This window comes from Equus przewalskii, chromosome 13, assembly GCF_037783145.1.
Source record: "Equus przewalskii isolate Varuska chromosome 13, EquPr2, whole genome shotgun sequence".
Taxonomy (NCBI): domain Eukaryota; kingdom Metazoa; phylum Chordata; class Mammalia; order Perissodactyla; family Equidae; genus Equus; species Equus przewalskii.
The window spans coordinates 37,098,041-37,118,859 of NC_091843.1; the positions used below are offsets into that span (position 1 = coordinate 37,098,041).

General features: G+C 46.5%; 1 protein-coding gene and 1 long non-coding RNA gene across 5 annotated transcripts in view; both read left to right on the forward strand.

Annotated features, from left to right (window-relative positions):
• The window catches only part of ETF1 (eukaryotic translation termination factor 1), a 34,262-nt gene extending 31,930 nt beyond the window's left edge, over nt 1-2,332 (forward strand). For all 4 annotated transcript variants that reach the window (XM_070570782.1, XM_070570784.1, XM_070570783.1 and 1 more), the window contains exon 11: nt 9-2,332. In XM_070570782.1, the coding sequence (XP_070426883.1) occupies nt 9-91 (83 nt within the window). In that variant the 3' untranslated portion in view covers nt 92-2,332. The remainder of the gene's footprint in view (nt 1-8) is intronic.
• Nucleotides 2,333-11,932: 9,600 nt separating this feature from the next.
• LOC139075303 (uncharacterized) lies at nt 11,933-16,454 on the forward strand. The gene is made up of 2 exons (XR_011525551.1): nt 11,933-12,069; nt 15,752-16,454. It is a non-coding gene; the product is annotated as an uncharacterized lncRNA (long non-coding RNA).
• Nucleotides 16,455-20,819: the final 4,365 nt, after the last annotated feature.

The following is a 20,819-nucleotide window of genomic DNA, read 5'->3' on the forward strand; positions in this document are numbered from 1 at the left end:
TTCCCCAGGTATCTTGCGGTACCGAGTAGATTTCCAGGGAATGGAATACCAAGGAGGAGACGATGAATTTTTTGACCTTGATGACTACTAGGTAGTCGACGTGGGTCCGGCAAAACGTGCCTCACCCTCCAGCATCCAACCCAAGGAGCATACCCGTGGTGGAATCCAAACAGATCCCTGCCTTACAATTGGAACATTTCCAGAACTTAATCCATGAGCATTGGATATTGAAAAGAAAACCGAAACAAAACCAGACCCAACCCTACACTTAGGTTTGTCATGGTGTCAGCGCAGCAGCCTACAACTAAGTTCCTAAATGCCACTTTGGACTAATTTAAAAAAGAATCCCAGTTTTTACTTTTACTTGATGGTGAAATTGGTTTCTCTTGTATTTTATGAAAAAAAAAAATGATTTTTTTAACCTTCATACATAGAAGCAAAAATACTTTAACTGCTGTAAACCTTCAAAAGTTAATAGAAATGAGATCTTACTGGTTTGTTTCTTATTTTGATTGGAGATAAATTAAATTGCTGCATTTCGCAGTGACCCATTTACATGGCATTCTCAGCTTAGACTGCATAAGAAGAAATATATGTGGTGAAATGTTGGAACCATTTCTCTCTTGGTCTCTGTTTAATGTTGAAAGGGTGAGCTAATAGGAGGCAATTTCAACTTCACTCCCTCACACTACCCATTCCCCCTCCAGACTGTCAGTTTTGAGGATGCAAATTGCATTACAAAGTCACACTGACACATGAAGCATTTGGGCCAGTGCACTGTTTACTTCCATCTGTTTTGCAGGCGCATTTGTGCCCAGGGTTTGGGAACTGTTAGCATCAATTGCTTTGACAAGGGTTCCCATAATCTTAGCCTACTAGAAACCAGTTTGGGATGGATATAATGGGGCTTCTGTGCTATTGCTGGGATTGGGAGAAATAAAACATGCAATTTAAGTGGAAGCAAAGAAATTTAAAGAATATTTTATTTTGCTTGGGTCTGTCCTTGGTAAAAGGGAGGTGGTTGTGTTTTCCTTGTGTTGGATGGCATGAGATTATGTGAATGTTTTGATTCCTAAAAAATGAACTACAAGGTTTTTCACAGGAACGACAGACAAGACATGTATGACTGTGCATGTAATTACAAACCCCTGACCTCCTGGTGGGGTAGGAGCATCTGTTTCGAATATGGGACTTATAATAAGCACCTCTCATATGAGAAATTATGGGAGGGGGGTGGGAAGGGCAGGGGTGGGAAGGGATGGGACACAGCTTCTGGCACCAAGGACTTAACCATGTTGGATCCAAAAGTGGGCCTGAAAACCTGAAGCATATGCTTCACAGCTGGGCTGTAAGTCGGACTTGACCCCAGCTGACATGCAAGGTCATGGTGTGCCCGAGGTGGTGACAGTGAACAAAGTGTATATGATGTGCCCAGTGGTAGCAAAGGAAAAAAGCATACCAAATGGACTTTGAAGGACCAAAGGTTTTAAAAGTCGATTGGTATCACCCCCACACTGATAGAGTAGTGGGGTGCATTTGGTTTTCAAATTGGGTACTTTTAACACTTTAGTGCCTGACTGCTGTTCTTCACTGACTTGACTCAGTCACTCGTAGCTTTATTGGTCTGAACCAGCTCCTTGTTCCCAGGTTGCAGACCTGCCTATCGTTCCAATAATCCTGTTTCACTTGAATGAAGGGAGTATGTCTTAAATGTAAAGCTTCTGGTTCTCACACTGTACTCTGAGGTCCAAATGACTGTTTGTTGATGTATAACCTGATGTCTCAACCCCCAGTGAGAAGAGTCACTTCTTTGGTATTCACCGACGCGGGAGGCTTCACCGGAACAGGCGTTTGCTTTGGGCTCTGCTGTTTGTTTGCAGAACACCCAAGAGTGAGCAAACATGCTCTCTTCACAGCAGTACCTTAGGGTTTTGCCATTGTAAATGGGTCTAATGTGATATGACAAGACCAGAGAAATTGGATGTAAATTTACATTTTTGAATATGCTTGTTGTTTCACATGATACATTTAGGGTATGCAGCTCCTTTTGTAGTTTTTATTTTTACTATTTAAGTTTGGAAATGATGCCAAATTTTTGTATTTCTTTAATCAATGTGTTCTCTTCGGTGATATATATTGCATTATATATTGATGTGTGTATCAATATATACTGATATGTATTACACTTACACATACAAACACATAAATAAGAGGGGGTGAAAACCGTAGCCTTTGCATTCTCTATAGCCTCTACAGAGAGATCCTAAGCAGCAAAATCTTGGTGTTGTGATGTACAGAAATGGAGAAGAGTATTAAACCATATTTAAGAATACGCTTTGTGTGCTTGAGATTCTTTAGGACTGTTCCTAGAAAGGTCTGAACTATGGAGACAGTATGAGTGAGCTCTCCAAGGCATGTGTCAGTTTAGTCATGGCAAATAACTTTTCAGCCTTAGATTTTAGTTGTCTTTTCGCTCAGTTTGCCTGTGGAAGGATATATACAAAGGGTGTCTGAGATGATGATCCCAAAGTTAATGCCTTAAGGAAGGAGGTTCAAGTTGCTGGGGCCCAACTAATTCGTATCTTCCCTGATTCCACATGCATGCCAAAGAGAAACTTGTCTTTTTTTTTTTTTTTTTTTTAAGGTGTTTCAAGTATGTTATCCCATGTAACTCAATATTCCCTGGAGGTAGATGGTGTACTCTATTTTACAGGTGATGAAACAGACCAAAAGAGGTTAAGTAGTTCTTTAGTGGAGAAGCCAAGTTTTATCCCAGGCCTAATTCCAAAGTTGATTCTCTTTATACATCTGGCCACCTTTGAGTCAATAGAATGGTCCAGATGGGAGAAACTCAGCCTCCCATTCTCCTTGATCTTGCACACATGGCACTGCGTAGGAGCGTAATAACCTCATCCAAGAGCAAGTGGGAGGCTGGAGTAGGGCTCTTAGATCAGGTCAAGAGCAGAAGAGCATTTGTTTCATTTGTTTTCCCTAAAGGTTAAGGTGCTTAGAGCTCCTTCTATTTCGTAGTTTAGGAAGCCTCATTGAAGAACCAAGGTGATGCATTATTTATCTGTTTTCTGTGAATTTAAGGAAAACAGTGTTTTTAACTATTGACCAGTAATGGCACTTTTTCTGTCACTTTGCTTTTTCAGCATACTTATGCCCATTTTCTCATCTGAGCTAGATGATAGTCTTGGTGAAACCCACTTACCCTCTGGGAAGGGGCAGACATGCCTGTGCATGGCAGAGGTATATAATTTTTCCTCCTGATGTATTCCTAGGTGCTGTTTGAAGTCAAAAGTTGGAAGGTAGCACAGTGGTGCCAGATATGTGGGCTGTTATGCTTGCCTGTCTGGGCCTGTAGCACTTGCCGTCTTTTTGTTCTCTGGCTCCGGTTCTCATGCCATGACGCTCCCAGACAGGCAGAGTGGATTCAGGGCTGAGTGCCAAGGTGGAATTTAAGCTTCATGCCAGCTTCTCCTTTGTTGCCAGTCTGAGTGAGCGCCTGCTGGGATTCTCACATGCCAAGTCCCACCCTATGGGACTATGCCTCCAGGAACATAGGAACTGACCAGCCAAGGAGTGTGGAAGCACTGGGTGCCAAAGTTGTTGAGGACATGGCTGAACAACAGGAACTAGAGGTGCCCGTGAAAACAATTCACCTCCAGAGTTCTCTGATAATCAACTTGAAACCCTGTCTGGGTGAACTGTTTCAAGTATTGAGTGGAATTGCCCAGCAGTCTCATCCTGGGACTCAGTTAAAAGCCAGGACAAAGAGTCAGCTCTTTGCACAAACGTCTGTGGTTCTGGCTCTCCCAATAACTAGACTTGTGATTTCAGGTAAGTCTCTTCCTATCTCTCAGTTTCTCTGTTAGTGTGAGGAAGGCTGTGAATCTAAAGAGCCTTTCCAGCTGTAAAGCTACCAGGGTAGCACGTTGAGCTCCTGATGTCTGACTGGGTTAGAAGCCTGGCTGTACGAGTGAGGGTTTTGCAAATTATCTAATGTTTGTGAGCAGCAATTTCCCTACATGTAACAGTGCCTACTCCATAAGGATTAAATGCAGTAAGGCATGTGAAATACAGAGCACAGTACCTGGCACTTAGCAGGGGCTCACATGGGAGCTGCTCTGATAGTCCTGTTACTACCAACCTTGGTCTTAAGCCAGGGTAAATTTGCGCTGGCAACCACGAGGTGGTGCTAGAGTTAAGGATACTGGCTGTGGAAGGAATTTGTTGCTTGTGGGGAGACTGCTGCTAAGCAGTAAGAGTGCCTGCGACAGCTTGCTTACCCTTAAAATTTGGAGAAATAGGAGAAATTACCAAAGGAAGTAGGAATGAATAAACAGGAGAGCTCAGGAGTCTCAATCTGGGCTTTGAGTTACCCATCTGTAAAATAACTACAGTCACTAATATTTGTTGAACAGTTACCATGTACCAGGCAGGTTGCTGTTGTCATGTGCATCATCTCATTTAATTCTTAGAAAAACAGTGAGGTAGCTACTGTTTTATATCTGCCCATCCAAGTTCATAAACTACTATGTCGCAAAATTTGGGACTCAAAGACAAATCTATTTGGTGCCAAAGCCAATGCAAATGAAGGTCATTCCTCGCTCAGGAAGGGAGAGAACAGTTACTGGTGCTGCTGAGAAGATGATAAGTGGACTCACCAACTCTTGTGCTTTCAGAGTTGAGCATCAGCTCAGATTGCATCTGGAAGGCACCCGGTCTAGTAGTTCTGTCCTTCCCACAGCACATGCACATTTTGACTGGCCAGCCCAGCTTAGCCACAGCCACGATTGCAGATGGATCAAAGGAGCTCCCTTGGACTCTCTGTAGGGGACCCTTATAATTTATCCAGTATCATCAGAGAAGAATGTATACATAATGGAATTTCTCAGACTAGGGGATCTGCCCATGCCCTTAAAAAATATGTCGTCAGTAGGACAATTAAGGAAACTGGAATGTGGACTATAGATGAAAGTATTGTATCAATGTTAAATCTGAATTTGGTAACTGTATTGAGGTTATGTAAGAGAATACCCTTTTTCTTAGGAAATATACATTGAAGTATCAAGGAGTTTAAGACATTTGTTAAGGAAATTTTTGAAATTTCAGAAATGTAGAAGAAAAACATAAGAGCATTATTCATCTTCAATAGGGTCATCATGAACATCCATTGTAGAACAGTGTGATAATGAGTGTTTAGGTTCTAACTGGTTCACAAGGTACTTAAAACAACTTTGGTTTGATTCTTCATTCAAATTTGGGTTTGACTCAGAGGTCAGCATTTAGAAGAGTTAGTTCTGCTGCAGGGTTTGCAGTTCAGGAGAAATCCCCACTGTGAGTTAGCCAGTGGGGCTGGGGGCTGAGCCTGGGAGTTGGACCCAGACTGGAAGGAAGAGAACAGAGGCAGGGCCGGGAGAGGAGCTGCTGTCACATGCCTCAGATGAAATCAGCTTTGAGGTTGGTCTGGTACTGGGTAGATGAGGCAGTGTGAGAAACAAGGGTTTCTTTGGGGGACCCTTGACCCCTAGCTGAGTGAACAACCCTGGGGACAATGGGAAGAAGGAAGAGCTGTACCTGGGAGCCTAGAGCTCATTCTCAGAAAAGACAAAAGTGTCTTTAGATCCTAGTCCATTGCCTACAGCCACACCCTTATGTAGCTCTTCTGTTGCCCCTACTTTCACTTCTTAAGGCATCAGTTTTAGCACTTAAAGGGGCCCTGGACCTTACTTTTCAAATCCCCTCATTTAAAAAGATAAAGCTAAAGCCCAGAGAGCAGCATAATGACCTGTCATGCTCATGCAGCAAATTAGCAGAGCCAACATGAGCACTTGATGTTACAACTCCGCATTCAGTGCTCTTAACACATGGATGATCTTGTTATTCTTCAGCTAAACCCTATTCTCCCCCTCGTTAGGGATGAGAAAAGGGAGGATCAGAGAGTGAGTGGCCTGAAGCCAAAGACAGAACTGGGAGGAGAAAGGTGGCCAACATCCAGGTGGGATTGTGAAAGCTGTTTAGAAATCACTTCCCTGTGAGTCAGGGTTGGCTTGAGTGTGAAGCTTAACTTGCTTCTCCAGCCCCCAAGGTTCCAAATTAGCCCCATCCAGGTTTCCTTGTCAGACTTCCGTCTCTTGCATTCTGCTGAGATACCCTCCCTGGGTTCAGCCCCTTTTGCTTGATTCTCCATCCCCACCCAAAGGAAATGGGCAAACCCATTTCCAGAGAACCTGGAGACTAGGAAAGGAGGATGAGAACTTCAGAGAGAGGCTCCCCAAGCAGGAATGGCAAGGATCTTCTGAGGTAAAGGCAAAGATGCAGGGATATTCTGCTCCATGGGGGAAGGGAGGTGGGAGCTGGGCTTGAGAATGAGGAGAAATCAGAGTTTAATGCCAGATGCCTGCCCCGTGTTACATAGCTGTCTAGACCTAAGTACGTTCCCAGCCTCGGCTCCCCAGGGTGGGTGGTCTGGACCAACGGCCTAATGACACTGGAGGGCCTGCAGAAGGGGACTGTTTGTTATAAGGCAGAATGTCACCTGGGGAAGAGGAGTTAAAGCTCCTCCAGATAAAGGTGCATTCCTTTGCACTCCAGTTCTGAAGAGAGGGAGCATGAAGGGGCCCTGCCCCTCCCCAGGGAGCTGAGCAAAAGGCCCTCAGAAACCCAGTCTCCTCCAGCCTTCCGTTTCCACAGACACAGCCCACTGTCACCTCTATTCCTTAAATTGGACTTGGGTTAACCCTAGTGGCATTCTGTCATTCAGCAAGCATTTACAGACATTCCCTGTGTACTGGGCCCTGTGCAAGATGCTGGGATACATTGGTGAACAACAGGCACTAACCCTGCCCTTCAGCGCTTATGGTCCAGCAGCAGAGACAGCAAGGAATGACAGAGTGAGGAGCGTCAGAGGATAAAGAGAGGGCAGGGTGGCTCTCACTCCATCTGGGAGTAAGCAAGGGTCAGCCTGGAGAGGTGAGAGGAGAGTTTGGAGAGGTAGATGAGTTAGTCCTGACTTGATCCAAAGGCCAAGAAGCTGCTCAGATTTCAGGACACTGATTTTTTCCACCCTGCCATCATTTTTGTTGTTGCTTGTTTAACAGCTTTATTGAGATAAAATTTATCCACTGTAAGTATAGTTTGGTGATTTTTGAAATAAATTTGTATAGTCATGCAAACATCACACGTTCCAGTGTCCATCACCCCAAAAGGTCTTTGTGCCCCTTTGCAGGCATTCCCTGCTCCCACTCCCAGCCCTAGGCAACCACTGGTCTGTTTTCTGCCTCTATAGTTTTGCCTTTCCTAGAAATTTCATATAATGGAAATAGTACAATATATTGTCTTCTACATCAAGCTTCTTTGACTTAGCTCCTTTCATTTAGTTGAGTTTTTGAGATACATCCGTGTTGTTGCATGTTTATTTTATTATTATTTTTGAGTAATGTGATACAATAAGAAATACATATTCTGTCTTTGTTCCCAGTTCAAGGCACACAGCTCCTAAAAGCCTTGGAATCTCTGGAGTGATGAGTGTCTTTTCTATGCTAATGAGATGACTAGTGGTTGGGGACTTCAGGGTGGAGGCAATGTTGCCAGAAAAGGATGATATCGGGGTTGGAACTTTCAGCCCCACCCTGAGGGAGTAGAGAGGGGCTGGAGTTTGAACTAATCACCAATGGCCAGCGATTTAATCAGTAATGCCTGTGTGATGACACTTCCATAAAAACCCCTAAATTATGGAGTTCAGAGAGCTTCCCGGTTGGTGAACATGTCAAGGTGCTGGGAGGGTTCCTTGCAATTCCATATGAATTTGAGGATCAGCTCTTCCATTTCTGCAAAAAAGGCCATTGGAATTTTGATAGAGATTGCATTGAATCTGTAGATTGCTTTGGGTAGTATTGCCATCTTAACAATATTAAGTCTTACAATTCATAAACATGGGATGTCTTTCCATTTCTTTAGGTCTATAATGTCTTTCAACTGTGTTTTGTAGTTTTCTGTGTACAAGTCATTAAATTTATTCCTAGGTATTTTATTCTTTTGGATGCTATTGTAAATGGAATTGTTTTCTTAATTTCTTTTTTGGATTGTTCACCACTGGTGTCATTGTGGTTTTGATTTGTGTTTTCCTCATGCCTAATGATGCTGAGAATCTTTTCGTGTGCTTATTAGCCATTTATATATCTTTTTTGGTGAAATGTAATCTTTCATTCTTAATCTCCAACTCTGCATTTCCATGATTGGGAGGGGAGTCCCTTTGTCTCCCAGATACCTTTCTTCTTCCCTTCTTCCCTTTCTCTTTACTTTCAAAAACTACTTAACAGGTGGAGGGGTAGTGCACTGCAGGGGTTAAAAACACAGACACTGGAGCCAGATGTCCAGGTCACACCCTGCTACTTACTAGCTGCATGACCTTGGCCATGTTACTTAACTTCACTTTTAGTTCCTTCAACTTTAAAATGGGGTATTTTGTTAAATAAACTAAATTTTTATTTCATTTGTTACATAAATAAGTGTCTACTACAGCCAAGCACTGTGCTAGACCCTAGAATACAGTCATGAGCAAAAGAGACACAGTCACTGTCCCAGTTGGCTTCCAGGCTAGTAGATTACTCCAATGAATGTGAAATCCCTATTGCAGTTAACACCTGAGGGAGGGTCACACATGAGAGTCTGTCAGAGAAAGCTTTTCTGAAGACACTGTTGCTTGGCAAAGAGGAATGTATCCTACATACTGAGAACAGCATGCAGTGGGAGAGGGAGTATAGTTGAGGAGGTAGGTGGAGAGCTGTGTGGATGAAGCTCAGAGAACAAAGCGGGAGCATGGTGGAAAATGAAGTCAAAAGAGAGGCCAGCAGGTGCAGACCAGGCTGAGCCTCAAAGCCTTGCTGAGAACTTGAAATTTTATTCTGAAGAATATGAGAAGCCATTGAGGTGTTTTAAGCAGGAAGGTGACAAATTCAGATTTCTTTTTCAAAGAGGGCCTTCTGGGCACAGTGGAATTTGAGAAAAGAGCGTGGGGCTCAGTCTTGCAGCACTGGAACACAATGACCACACAGAACATTGTCCTTCGAGACGTGTAAATGATGAGAGAGATGGCGTCAAGAAGACATGATCACATACAAGTCAAATACTGCTGAGAATTCTAAGGAAGGTGAGGACTGAAAAAAATCTACTGGATTCAGAGACAGGAGGTTTCTGGTAACATCTGAGGAGCCCCCAAACACTGCTGCTCAGCCCTCAGAGCCTGTCTGCCATCTCCAGCCCCCATGGCCACTGCCTCAGGACTTCCCCTCTGGCAGATCAGAGCAGGTCTTTCTCATTAGGCTTCTTAGGATGATTCCCTGGCAGCTTCCTGGCTGGCTGCACTAGCTGCATCATAGGGCCAGGCCAGTTTGACCATGTCTGCCCACCTCATCTAACCCACCTCACCCATCTGGCTGCTCAAGAGCCAGAGGTACCTACTGGGTGCCACCATGAAGGTATCCTCATGTTATGGCTAAGTGCTTCTCTGAAGTCAGACACCAGTTCCTATCAGAGCTCTACCACTTATCAAGATCTAGGTGAAGGATACTTAAATGACAAACTGTTTTCCAATCTGTGATTGAATGTGACAGTGAAGCATGAATTAAGTACTCCACAAACAATATTAGTATCATAGGTTCATATTCATTCAACAATTGTTTATTGTGCCAGGCAATGGGGATATAGTAGTCAACAAGGCAGATACCATCCATGTCCACAAGGACTGCCCAATCTAGTGGGGGACCTAGTCAAGCAAAGATTCTGTTCTTTGATGGGAAAGGCACAGGGCACTGGGCAGAGGATTGGGTGGGTGGGGAAACAAAAGTTGCACCCAACCCAGTCTTTGTAGGCAGGGGTTGGTTATCCTTTTGGCAAGATCCCTTGTTACAGTATGAAGATGGGGTTGGTGGGGCCTGCCCAGTGGCGCAGTGGTCAAGTGGCACGTTGGGCTTTGGTGGCCCAGGGTTCGCCGGTTCGGATCCCGGGTGCGGACATGGCACCGCTTGGCAAGCCATGCAGTGGCAGGCGTCCCACATATAAAGTAGAGGAAGATGGGCATGGATGTTAGCTCAGGGCCAATCTTCCTCAGCAAAAAGAGGAGGATTAGTGGCAGATGTTAGCTCAGGGCTAATCTCCCTCAAAAGAAAAAAAAGAAGAAGAAAGCAAAATGCATAGAATTACCAGGTCACTATCATATTGGGTGTCACATTAACTCTTTTTGCAAAAAGGCTCAGTTGATCAATTCCCAGGTTCCAAATATCCTAAAAGCTAGGCCCCAGGGCCACGAGAGTATCTGCCTCTCTCAAGGCAGGGAACAGCCCAAGAACCCTACTGCTTCATGGAGCTTTCAGAGGTTCAAAGCCCTCTCACTCAGAAGAGAACACAAGGCCTGCCCAACAGGCCTGGGGTTCCTGCAAATTCTGTAGCCAGAGAGGAGGCTGCTGGCGCTCCCCAGCTTCTCTCACGCCTTCCCTCTCTGCTAGGCTCAGCTATAAATAGCTTGCTGGTTTCCAGTCGGGGATCTCCCAGCCCTGCAAGGAACAAGTACCGCCTTCTCACCCTGTGCTGCCCTCAGCCTGGAGCAGAAGAGGGTGGTGGCTGGCAGGGGGAAGGAGAGGAGGGGAGGGCAGGAACCAGCACCAGAGAGAAGCTGTCCTCTGGACTACATTACCCACAATGCTAGATCATAGCTGGGAAGAGGAAGCTGCTGAGGGACCTCAGCCTGAGGTGGGAAAACCAGGCCTTGGGTGTGCAGCCCAGGGCCTGAGACCCAGTTTTTTCCAAAATCTAACCCCTAAACCTTCAGTCCTGGACCTTAGAGATCATCTCCTCTCCATGCACCCAAATCAGGCACTCAGCTGACCTGGGGCCAGGGAGACCAACAAAGCTCCTTTCTTTTGGCCTTATTCACAGTCTGTATGTGTACACGACCAAAGACTAAAAGCCTATGACTGATTTTATTCTGGATCAAGCCCAGAGGCTGCTTGGCACTTGAAGCCCCTTCCCTGGCATGTTCCCCAACTCAGTCCCAAAGCTCTGAGCTTCTCTTTCCCTGCCTCACCTGAGGCAGAACAATCAAGGGCCACAGGTTGGTCCAGCAGAAAGCCTGTACTCTGGATGACATGGTGCCCTTCTGGAAGAGCTGGGGGATGGAACTTTGGGAACTGGTGACAGTCTGGTCTCTGCTGAGTCTGGTCCCTCTCTCTGACCTTTGCTCATCTCCCAGCAGATAGCTCAGGGTAACCACATGGCTGGGCCAGGTTTAAGTTTCTCAGAGGCACTGTAGGGAGGGCCTGTGGGGGCTTGCTGGTTCTTGCAGTGAATAACCAGAGTTGTCAGGCTGAGCAAAGGAGGCCATTCCGGGTGGTGGGGGCACCCAGTGTGCACTACTCCATACCTCAGCCCCACTGCAGGTGGTATACCTGCCCCAGCTCTGGCTCCCCATACCCCATCTCTCCAACTTTCCCTACAGAGTCAAACTATTCATGTAGAGTTCTGGGGCTCATGAACCTCCAGACCACAAGAAGCAAGCAGGTGAAGACGTTAGGGGCGGGACCTAAAGTCAGGGACTCCTATCCAAGGTGAAAAGGCACCAATGACTGGCCTGAAAACAAAGTCCTTTCCCTCTTTCCCCTGGGTCAGATGTAATAACAACTCTAGCTTACTAAGCTAGGCAGCAGGAATGCAAAGATGAGTAAGATCAAATCGTAGTCCTAATAAATAAATGATGTATAATACTGTGTTAAGTTCATAATGGGCCTATGGGGTGGGGTGGGAAGGATTTGCAGATAGCCAGATGTCTGAACCAAGTAAAGGATGAGAGGCGTTCTACCAGAATGGTGTGGGAAGGGCATTCCAGGCAAAGGCGACAGCTTGAGTAGAGGCAGGGAGGGGCAAGAAACTGCAAGAGGGACGAAGGGAGAGAGAGACACCAAAGACCAACTTGCAAAATGCCAGGAGAGGAGCGGTAGGCCCTCACACCACGCTCGCAGTTTGGGCTTCAGCCCCAGGGCTGGGAGCCGCGGAACGATCTCCAGCAAGGTGAGCCTCGTTCCAAAATTGGCGGGGGAAGGGAGTGGGACAAAATATGAAATCGGTGGGGACAGTGGGAATGGAGGAAGGCACCGTGCCCGGGTCGGGGCTCCCAAGCCCGCCTGTCCCGCGTTCACCTCGGCCGGGCCCAGGCCGCGCGTTCCCAGCCCGCCGGCCGCCCCCTTCTTGGCATCGTGTCCCCTGGCTGCTGGCTCCCAGGCGCGGGCGGGCCCCGAGGGCCAGGCTCCCGCCCACAGCCGCCCGCGGGCCGCCTGCCAGACGCGCCGGGAAGGAAGCGCCTTGTATGGGCCTCGAGCAGGAGGAAGCGCCTTTTAGGGCCCCGGGAGGAAGCACCATACATGGCGAGGGGCGGGCGGGGGCGGGGAGGTCGCCCGCGATGGAGGCCGCTTCCGCCGCAGAGGGCGGTGAACCGGAGTCGCGCTGCGCCACCCCCACCTGCAAAGGCCGCCACCCCCTACCCCAGGCCGCGACCCCCACCCGCCTGCCCCTACCCGCGCCGCGCCCTCCGTCTCCTCCGTGCCGGAGCTTCAGAAATGGGGGGGGGGGGGGGGGGCGGGCCGGGCTACAGTGGGTCCAGCCCGGCTTGACGCCTGACCTAGCTGAGTTGTATTCCCAGCCCCGCCGCGCACTCGCTCTGTGACCTTGAGTAAAACGCTTTGGTTTCTGAGCCTCAGATTCTTCTTCCGAGAGTGTGGGGATAAAATGAGAGGATGCCAGTTAAGCACCTCCTGGAGCGGGCATGGCCCTCAGTGGCAGCTCCGTTACCCTAACAAATGTGTAAGGGGGGGCGGTGTTCCCAATCACCTGCTGTCCGTGTCTCTTTAGCCTCTTCCCAGCCGACTTCCTCTGGGGAGCCCGAATGAAGGGCTACATGGGAGCTGACAGCTTCGGAAGAGATCTCTCCAGAAGAAAATAGGACAACCTTAAGATCTAGTTTTCCCTTCCAGGCTATGGGGTCCAGAGAGAGGGGGTTCCAATCCCAGCTTCTCCCCTTACCAGCTGATTGATGCTGGGAAGGTACTTATAATTTCCTCATCGGTAAAATGGGGATAATAACTCCTGATTTGCAGGGTTGTTGTGATAATCAAATTAAATGGGGCAAGTATCTGTATAAAGTGCCTGACATGGAGTAGGTGCTTAATTAATGTCAGTTCCTCAGTTCTCTGTGCACTTTCCCAGTTGGGTGGGGAAAAGGAGATATGAAGGGCTTGAGTACTTGGCCATTCTTCCTAGAAGCCCTGTGCCCTTGGGGAAGACTGTCTCTTCTTTGGCATCTCTGGGGCCTTATTGCCAAGATTTGATGCCTTTACCAGGGGCATGTCTGTGGCCCTGATACTCACCTTCCTCAGTTCAGCCACCATTCCAATGACCTGCCCTTCCTGTCTGCTGCTCTTCTCTACCCACCCAGAGCGTGGTTGACCTCCTAGATCGGCTGGCAAGGGCAAAAAGAACCTGGAGGAAGTTGAAGTTCCCATCACAGCCAGAACCTGGTATCTAGGACACCATCCCCTCCCACGCCTGCTGTCAGTACCACACCCACACATTTCAACACGAGATGGGTATCAATCTCAGGAAGATGTTTCCCAATCCTCCCGTGTTGGCCCTGCCCTGCCCTCATGCGTTCTGCCTGTCCTGGAGTCCCACTGAAATCTAACCTGAATCTTCCTACCTCTCAGTCGCAGCCCCATCCTGCTGTGCTGCAGTTAGCAGCCCCTAAGAGGTTCCAGGCAAGTTTGTGGACACATACAATAGATGTGTGTCACCCACAGCCTTGTTTCTTTTCATCCTTGTTGGGCAAGGAGGCTGTCGTTGGCATGGTAACCTTCCCTGCAAAAGTTGCAGCCCTCAAGGATGTTTTTCAATTCCAGTGGGGACATAGCTCCTTCTCCCACCGTAGATCACAGGGTGACATGTAGCTGTGTCATTCTGGCCTCCCCCAGAATGAGGACACGGTGCTGGCGGCATAAAAGGACTAGTTCATGGAGGGCGGCAAAGGGCTTAAGGGAGATGCTGATTGAATCTCTGGGGGGAACAAATTCCTTCTGTCTGATGTGTTGCTCCAGTTCTGAGCCCCAGAATATTTAGGGAGCCTCTGGGGATCTCGTGGTGAATGATAAACACACATCTTCATTAAAACCAGGCACCTGACAAATGGCATAACGCTGGTGCTTAATTCTGTAGAATAAGCTCATAAACCATAAAGCCTCCAGAATCCAGTGATTTCCTTTCTCTTCAGTCCCTCTGTGGAATAAATGAATATTTATTAACCGTCTCCATCTTCCAGGTCCCATATATTAATTCTTCCCACAGTCCTATGAGGGAGGTATTGGAACACTCATTTTACAAATGAGGAAACTAAAAGTTGAGTAAAGATCCTAAGCAACTTGACCAAAAATACATGGCCGTGGAGTGATGGCACCAGGACTGGAACCTAGGTCTTCAGATTCCCAATCCCACACTCCTTCTACTACGTCCTGTGTTCCTTTGTATTTGCTACTGTGTTGCTGATAAAGAAGAATCCTTCTCCCAAGGTCCCAAGGCATTGCCTTTCTAAGAGGTCCCCAGTAACGAAATGGTCATTGGCACAGTGTCCATGGCCGCGGGGTCCCTTGTGGCCCTGCATGGCACTGCAGCAGCAGCAGCAGCAGCAGCAGCGTCCTTGTCCTCAAACCTGAGGCTTCCCCTTGCCAGCTGCCTTGTCTCCGTCATGGAGTTTCCCCGGCAGAGGGCAAGCCGAGGGAAAGTGGTTCCCAGCTGCCAGCTTCATCTAAGCAAAATTGCATTAGAGCCAGCCCCGGCTTCCCTCAGTCCCTCTAGAGTGAGCACATTCAGCTCCCCCGCAAAAGGGAGGGGGGAGAGAGACACAGCAAAAAAGGAAACTTCCATTTCTTTCCCTGGCTGGGAAGCACTTGGCTTCGAGCTGCCAATCATCTTGTAGGTGGAGAAGATTAATACTGATCCTCTGGAGATTATAGAAGTCTCTAAAATGAACCCTTGGGTGAGGGCTTTGCTCAGGAGAGACACTAATAGGAAAGCCCTGGGTTTGAGTGCGATGGATGAGGAGAGGTGGGTCTCAGGAAGGAGAGAGACCCCTGGATGCCCTCCTCCTCCCCTCATGTGCTCTTTTCTTGGTGTCATTCTTCTTTCTGTGGGTCTTCTGTCCAAAAAGACGAGAAGAATCATGTCCTGGCAACTGGAAGAGGGTGAAGGAGAAAGCAGTAGAAGGGAACTATCAGGTTGTGACCACAAGCAAAGCAGGGAGAATGTTAATAGTATTAATAGTTAATGTTTATTTACAGTGTGTCAACCACCTTCATGTGTTATCTCATTTAATCCTCTCCCTCAGGTAGATCCCGCTGTTATCTCTGTTTTAAAGATGAAGAAACTGAGGTATATGAGCTCCTCAATAACAATAGCTCCCAATTGGAGGGAGTGGGCCAGCCTCTCTATAGACATTGTCTCATTTAATCCTCACCACAAACGATGAGATGGAACCATTCTGCCCATTTTCCACAGGTGAAAACTGAGGCTCAGAGAGGTAGGGAACGTGCCTGTGATCACTAAGTTATAAATCGCAGAGTGAGGGATTAGAATTTGGATGTGTGACTCCAGAACATGTGGGCTTGACCGCTTTGCCTCGCTGACACAGAGGCTTCTCTACTTCTTCCAGGTGGAGATAGGCTGAGACCACAGAAAATCTGCCTGCGTCTACACTTTCCTAGTGCTCACCACACAGATGAAAACCTGGCTGGGATCGTTCATTTGGTTCAGTTCCGACTCGCCACCAGAGTATTTTTAGGGCCTGGACAGATGGGCCTGGGTAACATGGGGCCCTGTGTCTTAGAGCTCTGGCTGTCTCCAATCCAGATTCCCGAGGCAGGAAGAAGCCTTGAGAGGTCTTCCTTACCCTCCCCATGCTTGAGAATCCCCTAAGAGATGCAAAGATGTCTAAATTGAACAGCCCGAAGGAGGTCTCCTTAAGACTCAGAGGAGGTGCTTCTCGGAGAAGAGGGTGGAGAGCCCAGCAATTTCAATCAGGGAGACGAGATGGCAGCCTCTCCAGCCTGTTGGGCTTCCAGCAGCCTTTCCCAGAGGCTCCTCTGCACTGTTACGGGAGCAGATTCCATCGTCCCACCCCCACAGCCCTGCTTGGAATCTTGAGTCAGAGGAAAGGTTCCACTTCACTTTCCCTGGAACGGCAAGTCAAGGATGCAGCAGTCTAACTGGAGAGGAGAGGAGCTGGAAAGTGAAAAAGGAAAGTGCCCATTTACTTCCCTACCATCTCTTTTATTTTTAAAACATTTTACTTATTTGTTTTTTATTCCACCATAGTAAGGCAAGTACATTGCAGAAAATACATGTGATGGAAATAAGATTTTATTAGTTTGTGTGTTCTTCCTTTTTTCTCTCCTTTTACCCATCCACCAAAATGTTTCCAGCTCAGAATCCAATCGTACTTTCCAGTTTAGAGAGTTTGCTCTTTGCCAGCCCAGTTCCTGGATCTTTTGTAGTATAGAATCAGAAGAGGAAGGAGGGGGGCCGGATCGCTGGCTCAGCAGTGAAGTGCTCACGTTCTGCTTCGGCAGCCCGGGGTTTGCCGGTTCAGATCCCGGGTGCGGACATGGCACTGCTTGGCAAGCCATGCTGTGGCAGGCGTCCACATATAAAGCGGAGGAAGATGGGCATGGATGTTAGCTCAGGGCCAGTCTTCCTCAGCAAAAAGAGGAGAATTGGCGGCAGATGTTAGCTCAGGGCTAATCTTCCTCAAGGAAAAAAAAAGAAGGGGGAGGAGGGGTGCTGGTTAGAGAGAGAGAATGAGCTGTAGAGTCTGAGAGGCTGGGAAAAGGAAGGACTTGGGCAGAGAGGCTAAATTGATCTATATAATAAAGAACAAGGAAGGGGGAGGGACAAAGGAAAGAGACAGGTTAGAAAGGAAAGGCAGGCATTTTATGAAGTATTGCTGTGGGGCAGTAAGTGGATTCCCCTAGTTCCCCAAGTAGAGATTGGATTTCCAGGATTATAATTCTTTATTTGCAACTCCGTGTAGAGCCTTGACCATGTAGAGACCCAGAATTTATTAGGGTTCCATATAGGAAAGTACAAAATATCATTGTTTGATAAATGAAAGGAAGCAGTCAAGTATTTATTCTGTCTTTGTGTTTTTTTTTTTTTTTTGAGGAAGACTGGCCCTGGGCTAACATCTGCGCCAATCTTCCTCTATTTTGTATGTGGGATGCCACCACAGCATGGCTTGATGAGCAGTGTGCAGGTCCACACCCAGGATCTAAACCTGTGAACCCCAGGCCGCCAAAGCAGAGCATGCGAACTTAACCACTACGCCACTGGGCCAGCCCCTATCCTGTCTTTTTTTACAACTATGGTTTAGTCTAAATTCTTTGTCAACAAATTCTGATTAGTAAATGCCAATGGAATGATAGGATTACAAAATCATCATTTCCTAACCTCTAATGAGATAATGGGTTTAGACAAGGATCATCAATCATCAGGGAGTCCTAAAACCACTGGGTGAAAGATTGAGGGGAGCTTTATAATACCAATAATACTTGACCCCTCCAGATAATTTTAACATCACGAAAAGCGAGACCACCCAAGAGAACTGAAAACATATGTTCACACAGAAACCTGTGTATAATGTTCATAGCAGCAGCATTATTTGTAATAGCCAAAAGTGGAAGGAACCCAAATGTCCATCAGCTGATGAGTGGATAAACAAAATGTGGTATAGCCAAACACTGAAACATTATTCAGCCAAAAACTGAATGAAGTACTGAGGCATGTTACAACATGGACGAACCTTAAAACATTATGCTGAGTAAACAAAGCCACATATTTCATGATTCCATTTATATAAAATGTCCAGAATAGGCAAATCTGCAGAAACAAAAAGTAGATTAGTGGTTGCCAAGTGTTGGGGGGTAGGTGGAATGAGGAGTGACTGCTAACAGGTACAGGGTTTGGGCGGGGGCGAAGGGGGGCGGTGATGGTAATGTTCCAGAATTAGATAGTGGCAATAGTTTTACAACATTATGAATATATTGAAAACCATTGAATTGTACACTTTCAAATGGAGAATTTTATGTTAACTGAATTACATTTCAATTTAAAAATCATATCTAGGAAATTAAAAGGAGAGAACCAAAAATTATGTGCCTCTTGATATGTTGCAATAGCAAGTATATAGCATTGCCTAAAAAGTGAAGCTGAATCTGATCAACCTCTAGGTGTAACAAGTTTAGAGGAAATTCATGAGCTAGAAAGACATCATAAACAACATTACAATCTGTCAAATTCCAAAAGTGGAGGAATTCTTCATTATAAATAACCTGGTTTCTTGAATAAATAAATAGCAAGATGAGCTATTATGAATGAAAAGAAACTTGAAAGACGTATCAACCAAATGCAAAGTCTGGTCTTTTTTAAGTCCTGATTTAACCAAAGGAACTTAAAAAATACTTATAAAGATATATACTGAGGGGCCGGCCCTGGGGCCGAGTGGTTAAGTTCGTGTGCTTTGCTTTGGCGGCCCTGGGCGCGGACACAGCACCGCTGGTCAGGCCATGCTGAGGCAGCATCCCACATGCCACAACTAGAAGGACCCACAACTAAAAAAATACACAGCTATGTACTGGGGGGCTTTGGGGAGAAAAAGGGAAAATAAAATCTTAAAAAAAAGGTTGTGTACTGAAGTATTTGCAGATGAAATTGTATAATGTCCAGAATTTGCTCAAAACAATCCACTGTGTGGTGGTGGGGAGGGAGGAGGTGGTAAAGATGAAACAAGACCACCTATGAATTGACGGTTGTTGAACTGCTGATAGATACAGAGAGGTTCATTGCACTATTCCCTCCTACTTTTGTGAATGTTTGAAAATTTACGCAATAAAAAATATGAGGTTTGATTTATCCATGAAATTGGAGCATATTTAGAAGTTATATCTTATTTGAAGAAAAGTGGGCTAAGATCAAATAATTGAGTTGGAAGTGACTCATACTTTATTGAAAGCTGAAATAAAAGAGCATGTATAAAATCTGAAGTGACTAGTTGAATTATTGTTATCATTGCAATAACTAAACTGGAAGTGGAGCGGGGGCACCAGGACCCTCCCAGGGAGGCAAGAGGCAGTGCAGCCTTTCGAGCACACAGAAACACAGTCAGACTAAGTCGCAGACCTTCTCTCTAATGCCACTTGTGTCCCTGTTGCCTCTAGGAAAAGTGCAACCTTCCGAGTCTGGCCTGGACCTGCCTCCAGGCTGGTTCCCTGCCCCTCCTCTCCTTGCTTCCTGGCCACACCACCATGAATTCATGCTGGTGAACATGCTGACCTCCTTGCCTTTGCACTTGCTGTTCCCTCTGCCTGCAAATTCTTGTCCTCTGAACTCCCAATCTTCCTTTTACACCCTATTCCTACGTCCCCTCCTCCTTGACAGAATTAGTCACTCCCTGCTCTATACACACCTCTGTTATATCAATCACGCTGTAAGGTAATTATTTATTTCTAAATCTTTCCCCACCCAATTCTGTACTGCCCCAGACTTTATCTTTTTTATCTCTACGTGCACAGGGCCTGACATAAAATAGGTATTTGATTAATGTTTTTTCGGATAACAGACTAAGTTACTGAAGGAGCAGTGTAGACTGGATGGCCCAGGGCTGAGTGTGGCCCCAAGACAGTGACCCAAACTTGGGCTCTTCCTTCTGCAATGTGCCCACTAAACTGGGGTACACAAAACAGTCTGATCCAAGAGTAACCAGCAAGACCACCTGGTTAACACCAACTCAGTAACAAGCAGAAGAAAGAAATTTCAGAGGAAGGCCTTGAGCCTAGTAGTATGCGTGAGTTGTAGACTGGAAATGGGGATAGGGGGATACTTCAGTGATGGGGCAAGATCTCAAGAGTTCTCTAAGAAATAGTTGAGGGAGCTTGGTGAGCCAATAAAATAACAACGCTTTCTGACTTTTTTTTTTTAATATTGGCACCTGAGCTAACATCTGTTGCCAATCTTCTTTTTTTCTTCTTCTCCCCAAAACCCCCAGTACATAGTTGTATATTCTAGTTGCAGGTCCTTCTGGTTGTGCCACGTGGGACGCCACCTCAGCGTGGCCCGATGAGCGGTGCCATGTCCGTGCCTGGGATCTGAACTGGTGAAACCCCGGGCTGCCAAAGTGGAGCATGTGAGCTTAACCACTTGGCCACGGGACCAGCCCCGCTTTCTGACTTGTGAAAAACCCACAGTCCCCAAATTTAGAAGTAGTGGCAGCTCCTTTGTGCTTCTATCCTGCCACCCCCAACAGACAATCCTCCTACAGGCATATGAAACGGCCAACTTGTGTCCACTCAGCAAAGAATGTAGAGCCCTGAGACCCTAGAATATCTTTCCCTTCCTTACTTTTTAGCATTCTTTAACACCTTACAATTGAAGGGGCACATCCTTGCAAGGGGAAAGAATGATCCATCAGAGAACTTCCACAAAGATCCCTATATCACACCAGAGTCTAAAAAAATTATTTGCTTACCTAGTCTTAGTTTTTTCTTTTTCTTTCATAAATAGAATGATTTTCTTCTTTTTTATTAAATTGCTGATTGATTGATTTGATTTGATTTTTTTTCTGAGGAAGATTTGCCCTGACTAACATCTGTGCCAGTCTTCCTCTATTTTGGATATGAGTTGCCGCCACAGCATGGCCACTGACGAGTGGTGTAGGTCTATACCTGAGA